The sequence below is a fragment of the Oncorhynchus clarkii genome, chromosome 19 (genome assembly GCF_045791955.1).
Source record: "Oncorhynchus clarkii lewisi isolate Uvic-CL-2024 chromosome 19, UVic_Ocla_1.0, whole genome shotgun sequence".
Lineage (NCBI taxonomy): Eukaryota > Metazoa > Chordata > Actinopteri > Salmoniformes > Salmonidae > Oncorhynchus > Oncorhynchus clarkii.
Genome location: NC_092165.1, coordinates 9691181 through 9705814, shown reverse-complemented (window position 1 = coordinate 9705814; position 14634 = coordinate 9691181). Strand labels below are relative to the sequence as shown.

Genomic DNA, 14634 nt, shown 5'->3' with positions numbered 1-14634 from the left:
CACGTGTACTGACACACACACTTGCTTGCAAGCACGCATATACACACACACACACTCACACCTCACGCTGTTTCTAGCCCACGGTGATGAAGGAAATGTATTAACCCAGGGGAATCCAATACCGGAACGTTGACTGTCTGCTCCAGTCTGGTGACAACATTACTAAGAGGATGTGTTGTCCCTGTCACGCCATACCATATGTCACACTGTCTGTTACCTCAACGACAGTCACTATGTCACTACGGATCCACAAGGACTGTTAGTTACACGGCCCTGTCTCAAACTGTGGTTCAATCCATCTATTTAACTGGCTCCTTTACGTCACTTCGTAGTGCCCCATGACTGCTGTGTTGTTGTGTCTGTCTACATGTCACTGTCAGTGTTGTTGTAGTAGAGGAGGATACTCATAATGGAATGTAAAAATCAACTGTTATCTGTACACTTGTCTGTCTGTCTGCCAAAGGTCAAAATCATCATTTAAAATAATAATGCCGTTGACAGTAAATTTGAAAGGTTGTTCATCATTCAAATAATGATCAGACTAAAAGCTAAGTTATTATTTCAGTTTACAACCATGCAATTTACTCACCCCAAACCACAGGGAGTCACAGAAAAACAGCATATTTTCAGATAAAAGTCTTGGCTATTTTAGGATGATAAATTAGCGATGATTGTGGCCATTGCATCGGAGCAGAAAGTAATTTGCTTTAATGCTGAAGGACTTTAATCCAGATCGAGCCAGCCAATTAGCCTAACGGGCTGCATTACATCTGGGGTGGTCAGACCTCCTCTTAGTGTTTTCATGACTCACCCACTCCCTCTCTTTCTTGCCTTCTATCACTTCACTCAATTATTTTCTCCTTCTATTCCTCTATTCCCGTTATCTCTCTCTAACTCTCCGTACCTTTCCTTACCTCTCTCTCTCTCTCTCTCTGTCTCTCTCTCTACTCTCTCGCCCTCGACCTGTTCGCCCTCTCTCTCTCTCGCTCTCTCCTGTCTGTCTCTATTTTTCTCGCTCTCTGTCTCTCCCTCCATTTGGACACCATTTGTGTCATAAAGAAGAAGCTCTTTGAGAGTATCATGGTACCTAGAGTGTTGTTAGTAAGTTCCATACATCCATATTCCATCCACTCTTTTGATCTAATAAAAAGCATTCAGGAAATATTTGTGTCCATTTCACTGACTGGGCAAAGAGACACCAACAACCTAAAGAGGAAATGGAATTAAATTGTGTGATTTAGGCTTATTTCTGATGTCACACGGTTTGAATGGGGTGATCGATTGAATGATAAATCATATTCTTTTTTTCTACCCCTTTTTTCTCCCCAATTTTGTGTTTTCCCAATTGGTAGTTACAGTCTTGTCTCATCTCTGCAACTACTGAACAGACTCGGGAGAGGCGAAGGCCGAGAGCCGTGCGTCCTCCGAAACACAACCTAGCCAAGCCGCACTGCCTCTTGACACAATGCCCACCAATATGTCGGGGGAAACACCGTACACCTGGCAACCGTGTCAGCGTGTACTGCACCCGGCCCGCCACAGGAGTCGCTAGTGCGCGATGGGACAAAAACATCCATGCCGGCAAAACTCTTCCCTCACCCGGACGACACTGGGCCAATTGTGCACCGCCCCATGGGTCTCCCAGTCGCGGCCGGCTGGACTCGAACCCAGCTAGCATTGCGAGGACGTGGGGTATCAGTCTACTCAGTGACACCCAGAGAACATTAACGTCGGAGCTCTTATTGTGGGACTCTGAAACAACTGTGAATTGAGACACATTTGTCAACCTATGTGTATTGAACACTATAATGTTGCTGTAAGGCAACATCTGAAAAATAGCGCACTTGGTAGTGTGTACCGGTGCTCAACTAATCGCGATAGCCAACGACAGAGAACGGTTGATTGTCAAGGGCAATGAATTCCATTATCTTGGCGTTTAATGGATTTCGCCTTTTGAGTTGTCTCGCTGAAATGTTCTTACTCTTTCAAATGACTGCTCGACTTGTTGACTGCTCGATCCACACAGCAGACATTGTGGGCTAGGTTAGGAATGCTGTGTTTTACGTGGCGTCATTACGTCATGTACCTACGTTATATACTGTACGTGTGCACGTCAGCTTTGACATCGGTTTTGCACATCGGCGTTAAACTAGACATCGGGCCGATACCGATATATCGTGCATCCCTAAATGAGACCCTGTTGATATTTCACTTTGAATTTGACCGTGTGTTAATTAAACGATGTGTTGCACTTCCAACAATGTGAATGCTTCAACCAGAACCTCGCTACATTGCTCTGACATCCCATTTCTCAGCAGAGCGGCTCGGCTAAATGCTAAAACACTGTTTTATTTATGACAAAACCGCTTGAATCTTGACTTTGTTTGTGTTGGTTTGAGTTTGTAAACAAGTCAAGGTGACTACTCTCACCTTGACAAGTCAATCAGCATTCTAATGCTGTAGGTAGGAAAATAGCTGGTACTGGCTGCTATTTACATACATTTACTCACTGAGCCTGTACATAGTCAAGGTTTCTATAAGGTTTTGATCAGTACTGTCGATTTAGGGCCAGATAGCACTGCATTTTGCTTTGTGCTTGTGCTTGTTTCCCAATAAGCAATGTAGTTTTGTTTTGACTGTGTTGTAATTTGTTTTATTCTGATTGATTGGATGTTCTGGTCCTGAGGCTTCAGTGTGTTAGTAGAACAGGTTTGTGAACTCAGCCCCAGGACCAGCTGGATGAGGGGACTGAGGCTTCAGTGTGTTAGTAGAACAGGTTAGTGAACTCAGGACCAGCTGGATGAGGGGACTGAGGCTTCAGTGTGTTAGTAGAACAGGTTAGTGAACTCAGGACCAGCTGGATGAGGGGACTGAGGCTTCAGTGTGTTAGTAGAACAGGTTAGTGAACTCAGGACCAGCTGGATGAGGGGACTGGGGCAACAGTGTGTTAGTAGAACAGGTTAGTGAACTCAGCCCCAGGACCAGCTGGATGAGGGGACTGAGGCTTCAGTGTGTTAGTAGAACAGGTTTGGGAACTCAGCCCCAGGACCAGCTGGAGGAGGGGACTATTTTCTTTGCTCAGCTCTTGGCATTGCAGGGCTTGGTAATGATATGGGGGTCACTGTATTTTACATGTTTCCAAAGCTTAATTACTATTTTTTGAGTTTTTTTTTTGTTTGATTTTTTACCTTTATGTAACTAGGCAAGTCAGTTAAGAACAAATTCTTATTTTCAATGACGGCCTTGGAACAGTGGGTTAACTGCCTGTTCAGGGGCAGAACGACAGATTTGTGCCTTGTCAGCTCGGGGATATGAACTTCCAACCTTTCGGTTACTAGTCCAACGCTCTAACCGACCCTGCCGCCCAAATTACTATTATTACCGTAGTTGATATTGGCCTAATTCTGCCCTGCATGCATTGTTTATAGTTTTCCTCTGGACATGTAGGAGAATCTTACAGAACTCTGCAAGCAGGGTTTCAATGGGGTGTTTGTCCCATTTTATGAAATTTTGTTTTGCAAGTGGACCCCACACTTCACTGCCATGAAGTGCAATTGGTTCAATGACACATTCAATTAGTTTTAGCCACATTTTAATAGGTATTTCAATTTGAATTAGTTTTTTAATGGTGTAGAATGGCCTACGTGCTTTCTCTCTCAGTTCATTCACTGCCTCATTAAGGTGTCCAGTTGAGCTTATTTTAAAACCTAAGTAATTGTAGTGTGTGCAGTACTGTATATATTTTGTACCAATTGAGAACTTTGGTCTAATTCCCTGAGATCTGGATCTTCTCTCGAAAATCATTATTTTAGTCTTTTTGGGGTTTAATGCCAGGGCCCAGGTCTGGCAGTACTGCTCTAGCAGGTCCAGGCTCTGCTGTAGGCCATGTGCTATGGGTGGCAGCAGGCATAGGTCATCTGCGAAGAGTAGGCATTTAAACTCTGAATTGTGGAGACTAACACCAGGGGCTGAGGATTTTTCTAGAATAGTGGCCAATTTGTTGATGTATATATTGAGTGTAGGGCTCAGATAGCAACCCTGTTGAAGGCCCTGCCCCTGGTTAAAGAATTCTGTTCTTTTCTTGACAATTTTAATGCTGCACTTATTGCCTGTATACATTGATTTAATTATGTCATATGTTTTACCCCCTACACCACTTTCAATAACTTTGTAGAACAGTCCTGAATGCCAAATAGAATCAAATGCTTTTTGGAAGTCGATAAAGCAAGCGTATATTTTGGTGGACATGTTTATCAGAGTGTGTAGGGTGTAAGTATGATCAGTTGTGCAATGTTTTGGTTTAAATCCAATTAGGCTTTTCCTTAATACCTTGTGCTTATTAAGGTAGTTTAGAACTCGTACATTTATAATACTACAGAAAACCTTCCCCAGGTTACTGTTCACACAAATGCCACTGTAATTGTGAGGGTCAAATTTGTCTCTGTTCATAAGGATTGGGGTTATGAGTCCTTGATTCCAGATGTCAGGGAAATAACCTACACTCAAGATCAAATTAAACACTTTTAATATAGCCAATTGAAATGTTGCACTAGTGAGTTTGAGCATCTCATTTAGGATGCCATCAGGTGGAGCCTGAAGTTTCTTATAGAGCTCCTGGTCAGTAATTGGGGAGTCCAGTGGATGTTGATTGTCCTTCATAGCTTTTTCTAATCCATTCAACTTCTCATGAATTTGCCGTTGTTCTGCGTTTGTGTCAATTTGAACGGTGTTGTAGAGTGTTTTAAAATGGGTTGTTCATATGTCACCATTTTGTATCGCTAATTCCTATTGTTTAAATTTTTAAACGTTTTTTCCCATTTTGCCAGAAGTTGTTTGTGTTTATGGACTCCTCAATTAGTGTCAGCTGCTTGCTGTTGTACTGTGCTTTTTTGTTTCTGAGTGTACTTTTATAGAGTTTTAAAATCTCACAGTAATGAAGGTGTAATTCACCATTATTTGGGTCTCTGTGTTTTTGGTTGGAGAGTGTTCTAAGTTTTTTGATTATAATTTTATAATCTGCATCAAACCAATCTGTTTAGTTTTTTTTTAATCAATTTCAATTGTTCTTTTGCTTTTGAATAAATAATATATCATGGTACCTAGAGTAGTGTTAGTCATTTTCAGTCATTTAGTCATTTTAGTCATTTTCATACAACAGGCTGCTATTCTTCTTTTCTGTTAACTCTTTTGATCTAATAAGAAGCCTTCAGGAAATATTTGAGTACATTCCCCTGACCGGGCAAAGAGACAGTGATTCAGGGCTATTTCTGGTTTGAATGGGATCATTGATTGACTCTCAAAGCTGTTGATTGAAACTGGGATCAAAACAAGACTCACTTAAACGTGAATGATCTTTTGAGATATATATATATATATATATATATATATATATATATATATATATATATATATATATATATATATGTATTATAATATATTTATATATTATAATATATTATAATATATATATATATATATATATATATATATATATATATTATAATATATTTATATATTAGAATATATAAATATATTATAATATATTTATATATATAATTATATATATTAATATATAATATATATATTATATATATATATATTATATATAAATATAATTATATATATATATATATATATATATATATATATATATATATATATATATATATATATGTATGTATATATACACATACACTGCTCAAAAAAATAAAGGGAACACTTAAACAACACAATGTAACTCCAAGTCAATCACACTTCTGTGAAATCAAACTGTCCACTTAGGAAGCAACACTGATTGACAATAAATTTCACATGCTGTTGTGCAAATGGAATAGACAACAGGTGGAAATTATAGGCATTTAGCAAGACACTGCCAGAGCCCTGCAAAATGACCTCCAGCAGGCCACAAATGTGCATGTGTCTGCTCAAACGGTAAGAAATAGACTCCATGAGGGTGGTATGAGGGCCCGACGTCCACAGGTGGGGGTTGTGCTTACAGCCCAACACCGTGCAGGACGTTTGGCATTTGCCAGAGAACACCAAGATTGGCAAATTCGCCACTAGCGCCCTGTGCTCTTCACAGATGAAAGCAGGCTCACACTGAGCACATGTGACAGTCTGGAGAGGCCGTGGAGAACGTTCTGCTGCCTGCAACATCCTCCAGCATGACCGGTTTGGCGGTGGGTCAGTCATGGTGTGGGGTGGCATTTCTTTGGAGGGCCGCACAGCCCTCCATGTGCTCGCCAGAGGTAGCCTGACTGCCATTAGGTACCGAGATGAGATCCTCAGACCCCTTGTGAGACCATATGCTGGTGTGGTTGGCCCTGGGTTCCTCCTAATGCAAGACCATGCTAGACCTCATGTGGCTGGAGTGTGTCAGCAGTTCCTGCAAGAGGAAGGCATTGATGCTATGGACTGGCCCGCCCGTTCCCCAGACCTGAGTCCAATTGAGCACATCTGGGACATCATGTCTCGCTCCATCCACCAACAGACTGTCCAGGAGTTGGCGGATGCTTTAGTCCAGGTCTGGGAGGAGATCCCTCAGGGCATGCTCCTCATCAGGAGCATGCCCAGGCGTTGTAGGGAGGCCATACAGGCACGTGGAGGCCACACACACTACTGAGCCTCATTTTGACTTGTTTTAAGGACATTACATCAAAGTTAGATCAGCCTGTAGTGTGGTTTTCCACTTTAATTTTGAGTGTGACTCCAAATCCAGACCTCCATGGGTTGATAAATTTGATTTCCATTGATCATTTTTGTGTGATTTTGTTGTCAGCACATTCAGCTATGTAAAGAAAAAAGTATTTAATACGAATATTTCATTCATTCAGATCTAGGATGTGTTATTTTAGTGTTCTATTTATTTTTTGGAGCAGTGTGTGTGTGTGTGTGTGTATGTATATATATATATATATATATATAAGCCTAGGAAACACATACAGTATCTATATATGTCTACAGTTGAAGTCGGAAGTTTACATACACATTAGCGAAATACATTTAAACTCAGTTTTTCACAATTCCTGACATTTTATCCAAGTAAAAATTCCCTGTCTTAGGTCAGTTAGGATCACCACTTTATTTTAAGAATGTGAAATGTCAGAATAATAGTAGAGCGAATGATTTTTGTTTCATCAGACCAGAGGACATTTCTCCAAAAAGTACGATCTTTGTCCCAATGTGCAGTTGCAAACCGTAGTCTGGCTTTTTTTATGGCGGTTTTGGAGCAGTGGCTTCTTCCTGGCTGAGCGGCTTTTCAGGTTATGTCGATATAGAACTCGTTTTACTGTGGATATAGATGCTTTTGTACCTGTTTCCTTCAGCATCTTCACAAGGTACTTTGCTGTTGTTCTGGGATTGTTTGGGCACTTTTCACACCAAAGTATGTTCATCTCTAGGAGACAGAATGCGTCTCCTTCCTGAGCGGTATGACGGCTGCGTGGTCCCATGGTGTTTATACTTGTGTACTATTGTTTGTACAGATGAACGTGGTACCTTCAGGCATTTGGAAATTGCTCCCAAGGATGAACCAGACTTGTGGAGGTCTCCATTTTTTTTCTGAGGTCTTGGCTGATTTCTTTTCATTTTCCCATGATGTCAAGCAAAGAGGCACTGAGTTTGAAGGTAGGCTGTGAAATACATCCACAGGTACACTTCCAATTCACTCAAAATTATGTCAATTAGCCTATCAGAAGCTTCTAAAGCCATGACATAATTTTCTGGAACTTTCCAAGCTGTTTAAAGGCTCAGTCAACTTAGTGCATGTAAACGTTTGACCCACTGGAATTGTCATACAGTGAATTATAAGTGAAATAATCTGTCTGTAAACAATTGTTGGAAAAATTACTTGTCATGCACAAAGTAGATGTCTTAACCGACTTGCCAAAACTATAGTTTGTTAACAAGAAATTTGTGGAGTGGTTGATAAACAAGTTTTAATGACTCCAACCTAAGTGTATGTAAACTTCCGACTTCAACTGTGTATCTACATATACAATCGTTGAATGTCACTATTTTAGCTGTTTTCTAATGAGACCATTTTGATGTTTGACCTTGAATTTGACCTTGACCGTGTGTCAATGCTTCAACCAGAACAGTGTTACGTTGTTCTGACATCCCATTTCTCAGCAGAGAGGCTCGGCTAAATGCTAAAACACTGTTTTCCCTTTCCTCTCTCACACACAAACTGGGTGACAAATACCGCTTGAATTTGACTTTGTTTGTGTTCGTAGACCAGTCAAGGTGACGACTTTCACCTTGACAAGCCGATCAGAATTCTAATGTAGGTAGAAATACACATGATACTTGCAGCAATTTACATAAGGCCAACAAACGTGTGTGTGTGTGTGTGTGTCGTCCTTGCATGCATGCATGTGAGTCGTAAGTGCTTGCATGTATGCATATGTGTGCGTCCGTGCATGTTTCTGCCTGCATTCAACTGTACTTCTTGCAGTATGGTGTAACTCAACTAAGGAAGAGATTCCATTCTACAGAGTGAACCCGTTGTCTTGGTGTGTGTCCCAGTGCATAGCCCCGTGTCTCTCACACTCTCATGCTCCAAAGATCAGAGAATGCTAGATGGACCAGTTCACTTAGACTCCAGTACATCAAGGAAGCAAAGGTCTTTACAGCAAAAACAGTTTTATGCCTTAGCACCATTCATACAGAGTTAGCCCATTAACTCCTGTAGCTTCCTCTTGACTCTTCTTGACAATTCTCCCTTGTTGTAGCCTTTTTATTTTCTGTGCCCGAACAGTCGCTTATTCTGTAAAATCGACCCTCCGAGGGGGAATTACACAGAAAAAGAACAACCTTCTTTCATATTTTGCTGCTTTTATGGATTTTTGTTCTATTGAGTAATGTTACTCGGGGTTACGATTTCACTAAACAATGTGCTATAGTGACAACGCATTTGCAGAGCGGATCAATTCTTGTTTGTCTGCCAGAATGTTGCTAGTTGGATAAAGTGCACCATTTGGACATGGTCCAATGTCCTGATTCAGATGTCTCACCCTGTAGTCCTAGAGCACTGTAGTCAGATATTACACCCTGTCTAGTAGTCCTAGAGCACTGTAGTCAGATATTCCACCCTGTCTAGTAGTCCTAGAGCACTGTAGTCAGATATTCTACCCTGTCTAGTAGTCCTAGAGCACTGTAGTCAGATATTACACCCTGTCTAGTAGTCCTAGAGCACTGTAGTCAGATATTACACCCTGTCTAGTAGTCCTAGAGCACTGTAGTCAGATATTACACCCTGTCTAGTAGTCCTAGAGCACTGTAGTCAGATATTACACCCTGTCTAGTAGTCCTAGAGCACTGTAGTCAGATATTACACCCTGTCTAGTAGTCCTAGAGCACTGTAGTCAGATATTCCACCCTGTCTAGTAGTCCTAGAGCACTGTAGTCAGATATTCCACCCTGTCTAGTAGTCCTAGAGCACTGTAGTCAGATATTACACCCTGTCTAGTAGTCCTAGAGCACTGTAGTCAGATATTCCACCCTGTCTAGTAGTCCTAGAGCACTCTAGTCAGATATTCCACCCTGTCTAGTAGTCCTAGAGCACTGTAGTCAGATATTCCACCCTGTCTAGTAGTCCTAGAGCACTGTAGTCAGATATCACACCCTGTCTAGTAGTCCTAGAGCACAGTAGTCAGATATTACACCCTGTCTAGTAGTCCTAGAGCACTGTAGTCAGATATTACACCCTGTCTAGTAGTCCTAGAGCACTGTAGTCAGATATTACACCCTGTCTAGTAGTCCTAGAGCACTTTAGTCAGATATTACACCCTGTCTAGTAGTCCTAGAGCACTGTAGTCAGATATTACACCCTGTCTGGTAGTCCTAGAGCACTGTAGTCAGATATTACACCCTGTCTAGTAGTCCTAGAGCACTTTAGTCAGATATTACACCCTGTCTAGTAGTCCTAGAGCACTGTAGTCAGATATGACACCCTGTCTAGTAGTCCTAGAGCACTGTAGTCAGATATTACACCCTGTCTAGTAGTCCTAGAGCACTGTAGTCAGATATTACACCCTGTATAGTAGTCCTAGAGCACTGTAGTCAGATATTACACCCTGTCCAGTAGTCCTAGAGAACTGTAGTCAGATATAACACCCTGCCTAGTAGTCCTATAGCCTTATAGTCAGATTTTCAACCATTCAGTGACAGCATATGGCTCTTTGTGGTTACTTCAATATCTACATGTATCGTCCAATATCACTTTACATGAAATACTGGTGACCACAGCCTCATACTGAGACAGAAAGGGAGGGACCATTCCTGGACAGGAAGTGTTGGTTTCCTATGATGGCCTAGCCTCCCCCCATCCCCTCGCCTCCCCTCGTCCCAGTCTTCCTGTCAAACAGGAAGCCTGGAGGAACTAGGGACTAACCAGGGGTTTCACTGACAAACATTAAATCCTAATAAAACGGACAGTCCTCAGCACACTCACTCAGCTGAGGGAAGAAGGAAGAGAGAAGACTCTGACTGGCAGCCATGTTAGTTTGACGACTGGGTCTCAGGAGACAAGCTGCTTTCCAGAAGTAAGGACATATGACTTCCCATTTCCTGTATAGTGAGGATACCTCCCTAAGAAATAGTTTTTAAAAAATCCTTCCACCACTCTCACCTCATGCCCCGGGAATGATGGGGTCGTGGTGATTTCCCTCCTCCTTCCTCTCCTTTCCCTTTCCCTTTTGACCTTTCTATTCAACCTTGGGTTGTTTGATGTTGGGGTTTTACTCAGGGAATGTACTATACTGACTGTCCTCTCTCTCTGCCCTCCCCCTTTCATCAACTCTCTCTCTCTGCTCCATCTTTCTCTCTCCTCCCCCACTCTTTCTCTCTCTCTCTCTGTGTATGTGTGTCCTCCCCTTCTCCAGAGTGCAGGGATCTGATTGGCTCTGGCAGAGACAGGAAGCCCAATGTTCTAGTCCAGGTTGCTGTCATCGACCCCCGGGAACAATACCTGGTCTCCCACGCCTGCACAGAGATAGTAGAGGTAAGGCACACGCATATGCACTGACACATATACACACACACACTCGCATATGCACTGACACATATACACACACACACCCTTTCACAAGACACTTAATGCAGCTACCTCCCCTCCTTTTCACTCTCTCGTTCTCTCACACACACACTCCTTTGGTATCTCACTCCCTTTCTCTGCCGGTGTTTGTTATTTTTACTGTTAAAGGGGCGCTCTGGTTCACTGGGTCTAAGTTGTTATTACTGTTGTGGTTAACATGGAACCCAAACCGGCTGCGCGCGTGCGCCATCGTGCATAAATGTATTTTGTCCCCCCACACCAAATGTGATCACGACACGGAGGTTAAAATATCAAAACAAACTCTGAACCAATTATATTAATTTGGGGACAGGCCAAAAAGCAGTACATATTTATGGCAATTTAGCTAGTTAGCTAGCTTGCACTTGCTAGCTAATTTGTCCTATTTAGCTAGCTTGTTGTTGGTAGTTAATTCGTCCTGGGATATTTTATTTTTATTTTTTATTTTTTTATTTATTTCACCTTTATTTAACCAGGTAGGCAAGTTGAGAACAAGTTCTCATTTACAACTGCGACCTGGCCAAGATAAAGCAAAGCAGTTCGACACATACAACGACACAGAGTTACACATGGAGTAAAACAAACATACAGTCAATAATACAGTATAAACAAGTCTATATACGATGTGAGCAAATGAGGTGAGATAAGGGAGGTAAAGGCAAAAAGGCCATGGTGGCAAAGTAAATACAATATAGCAAGTAAAACACTGGAATGGTAGATTTGCAATGGGAGAATGTGCAAAGTATAAATAAAAATAATGGGGTGCAAAGGAGCAAAATAAATAAATTAATAAAATAAATTAAATACAGTAGGGAAAGAGGTAGTTGTTTGGGCTAAATTATAGGTGGGCTATGTACAGGTGCAGTAATCTGTGAGCTGCTCTGACAGTTGGTGCTTAAAGCTAGTGAGGGAGATAAGTGTTTCCAGTTTCAGAGATTTTTGTAGTTCGTTCCAGTCATTGGCAGCAGAGAACTGGAAGGAGAGGCGGCCAAAGAAAGAATTGGTTTTGGGGGTGACTAGAGAGATATACCTGCTGGAGCGTGTGCTACAGGTGGGAGATGCAATGGTGACCAGCGAGCTGAGATAAGGGGGGACTTTACCTAGCAGGGTCTTGTAGATGACATGGAGCCAGTGGGTTTGGCGACGAGTATGAAGCGAGGGCCAGCCAACGAGAGCGTACAGGTCGCAATGGTGGGTAGTATATGGGGCTTTGGTGACAAAACGGATTGCACTGTGATAGACTGCATCCAATTTGTTGAGTAGGGTATTGGAGGCTATTTTGTAAATGACATCGCCAAAGTCGAGGATTGGTAGGATGGTCAGTTTTACAAGGGTATGTTTGGCAGCATGAGTGAAGGATGCTTTGTTGCGAAATAGGAAGCCAATTCTAGATTTAACTTTGGATTGGAGATGTTTGATATGGGTCTGGAAGGAGAGTTTACAGTCTAACCAGACACCTAAGTATTTGTAGTTGTCCACGTATTCTAAGTCAGAGCCGTCCAGAGTAGTAATGTTGGACAGGTGGGTAGGTACAGGTAGCGATCGGTTGAAGAGCATGCATTTAGTTTTACTTGTATTTAAGAGCAATTGGAGGCCACGGAAGGAGAGTTGTATGGCATTGAAGCTTGCCTGGAGGGTTGTTAGCACAGTGTCCAAAGAAGGGCCAGAAGTATACAGAATGGTGACGTCTGCGTAGGGGTGGATCAGAGACTCACCAGCAGCAAGAGAGACCTCATTGATGTATACAGAGAAGAGAGTCGGTCCAATTATTGAACCCTGTGGCACCCCCATAGAGACTGCCAGAGGTCCGGACAGCAGACCCTCCGATTTGACACACTGAACTCTATCAGAGAAGTAGTTGGTGAACCAGGCGAGGCAATCATTTGAGAAACCAAATATAAACATTGAGGTATTTTACCTGAAATGCACGAGGTCCTCTACTCCACCAATTAATCCACACATAAAATGGTCAACCAAATTGAATCTAGTCATCTCTCATCCGTCCAGGCCTTTTCTTCTCTTGACTTCATATTGCGATTGGCAACTTTCATAAATTAGATGCATTACCGCCACTGACCTCGTTCGTCTTCAGTCACCCACGTGGGTATAACCAATGAGGAGATGGCTTGTGGGTACCTGCTTCTATAAACCAATGAGGAGATGGGAGAGGCAGGACTTGCAGTGTGATCTGTGTCAGAAATAGAACTGACTTCTATTTTAGCCCTTGGCAACGCAGACGCTCGGTGGCGCGCGCAAGCAGTGTGGGTGCAATAATTGAATAATATAGATTTCTAACGCGAGCGGTGTAGTCAGCCTGTTAAGTCTTTCTCTCTCTCATTTGCTTGCTCTCTTTTGTTCCCTCCCTACCCCTCCCTCTCTTTCTCATTCTCTCTATCTCTGTCTCAATTCAAGGGCTTTATTGGCATGGAAAACATGTTATCTCTCTGTCTTTCTCTCTGATTTGGGGTTAGAGCCCTCTACCTGTCTCAATCTGACTATCAGTCAGTCAACTGCAGTAGCAGACTGTTTGCGTGTGCCCACTGTGTGTGTGTGTGTGTGTGTGTTGAGTCTCTGCGCTCCATACAGTCTCACGGAAGTGCCCTCCGACCTCTGGCATGCCTCTTTTATTGCCCTCAGAGCTGGAGTGTCATTACCATGGCAACAAGAGCACAAGTGTTTTCGGGGCGGCAACATCTGTCCCGGGCTGGAATAACCACCTAGAACACACACACACATACACACACACACACACACACACACACACACACACACACACTGGTGTAAAGTACTTAATTAAGTAAAAATAATAAATCATGTAAATGGTGTTGGAGTGTGCCCCTGGCTATTTGTAAATTAAAAAACCAAATTGTGCTGTCTGGTTTGCTTAATATAAGGAATTTGAAATTATTTAAAATTAATACTTGAGTATATTTTAGCAATTACATTTACTTTTGATAGTTAAGTATATTTAAAACCAAACACTTTTAAAACAATTTTAATGGGTGACTCACTTTTACTTGAGTCATTTTCCACCATTACACACACACACACACACACACACACACACACACACACACACACACACACACACACACACACACACATACACCTCAACAAATCAGTCACTCGTCTTTCCCTTTCTTCCCCCCTCCACTCCGTCACAGACTGAGGGCTCATGTGAGAGAACACAAAGACGGGTTTAATCTCTCTCTTATCTAGCTGATTAAGCAACAGGAAGATTTACTGTTTTCAAGACAGTCTCTTCGTCTCTTACTGTAGAAACGCCATAGAAATTAAAAGGAGTCCTCGTCCTCCACTCACTCTGGGTCTGGGTCCAAGTGGAAAACACAGGATGTGGTACAGCAGTTAGCAGTACAGTACGGCACAGCTGCAGGACTAGTGTGATTCCATAGCTGTAATGTGACTCTTGCTTTGGAGAGGGATCTGAGAACAACATGGACTGTTGCTTTCGGCTTCTCAAAAGGAGGGTACGTATGGATACTGTATGTGTGTAGCCGTGGAGATCGCTTCTGATCATACTGTAGACGTGTCTCTGGATT

At 42.2% G+C, this 14634-nt stretch overlaps 1 protein-coding gene across 5 annotated transcripts in view; it reads left to right on the top strand.

Annotated features, from left to right (window-relative positions):
- LOC139374697 (type II inositol 3,4-bisphosphate 4-phosphatase-like) overlaps positions 1 to 14634 on the top strand; it is a 252978-nt gene that overhangs the window by 19870 nt on the left and 218474 nt on the right. Inside the window, exons 1-2 of one of the 5 annotated variants that reach the window (XM_071115775.1) lie at positions 10362 to 10544; positions 10884 to 11002. Coding sequence is in view for 3 of the 5 variants with exons in the window: in XM_071115768.1 (XP_070971869.1) it covers positions 10884 to 11002 (119 nt within the window). In the remaining 2 variants the exon portion in view is untranslated. Of the gene's footprint in view, positions 1 to 10361; positions 10545 to 10883; positions 11003 to 14232; positions 14563 to 14634 lie in introns of those variants that run through there. The other 4 variants (XM_071115771.1, XM_071115768.1, XM_071115770.1 and 1 more) reach the window with 4 other exon arrangements.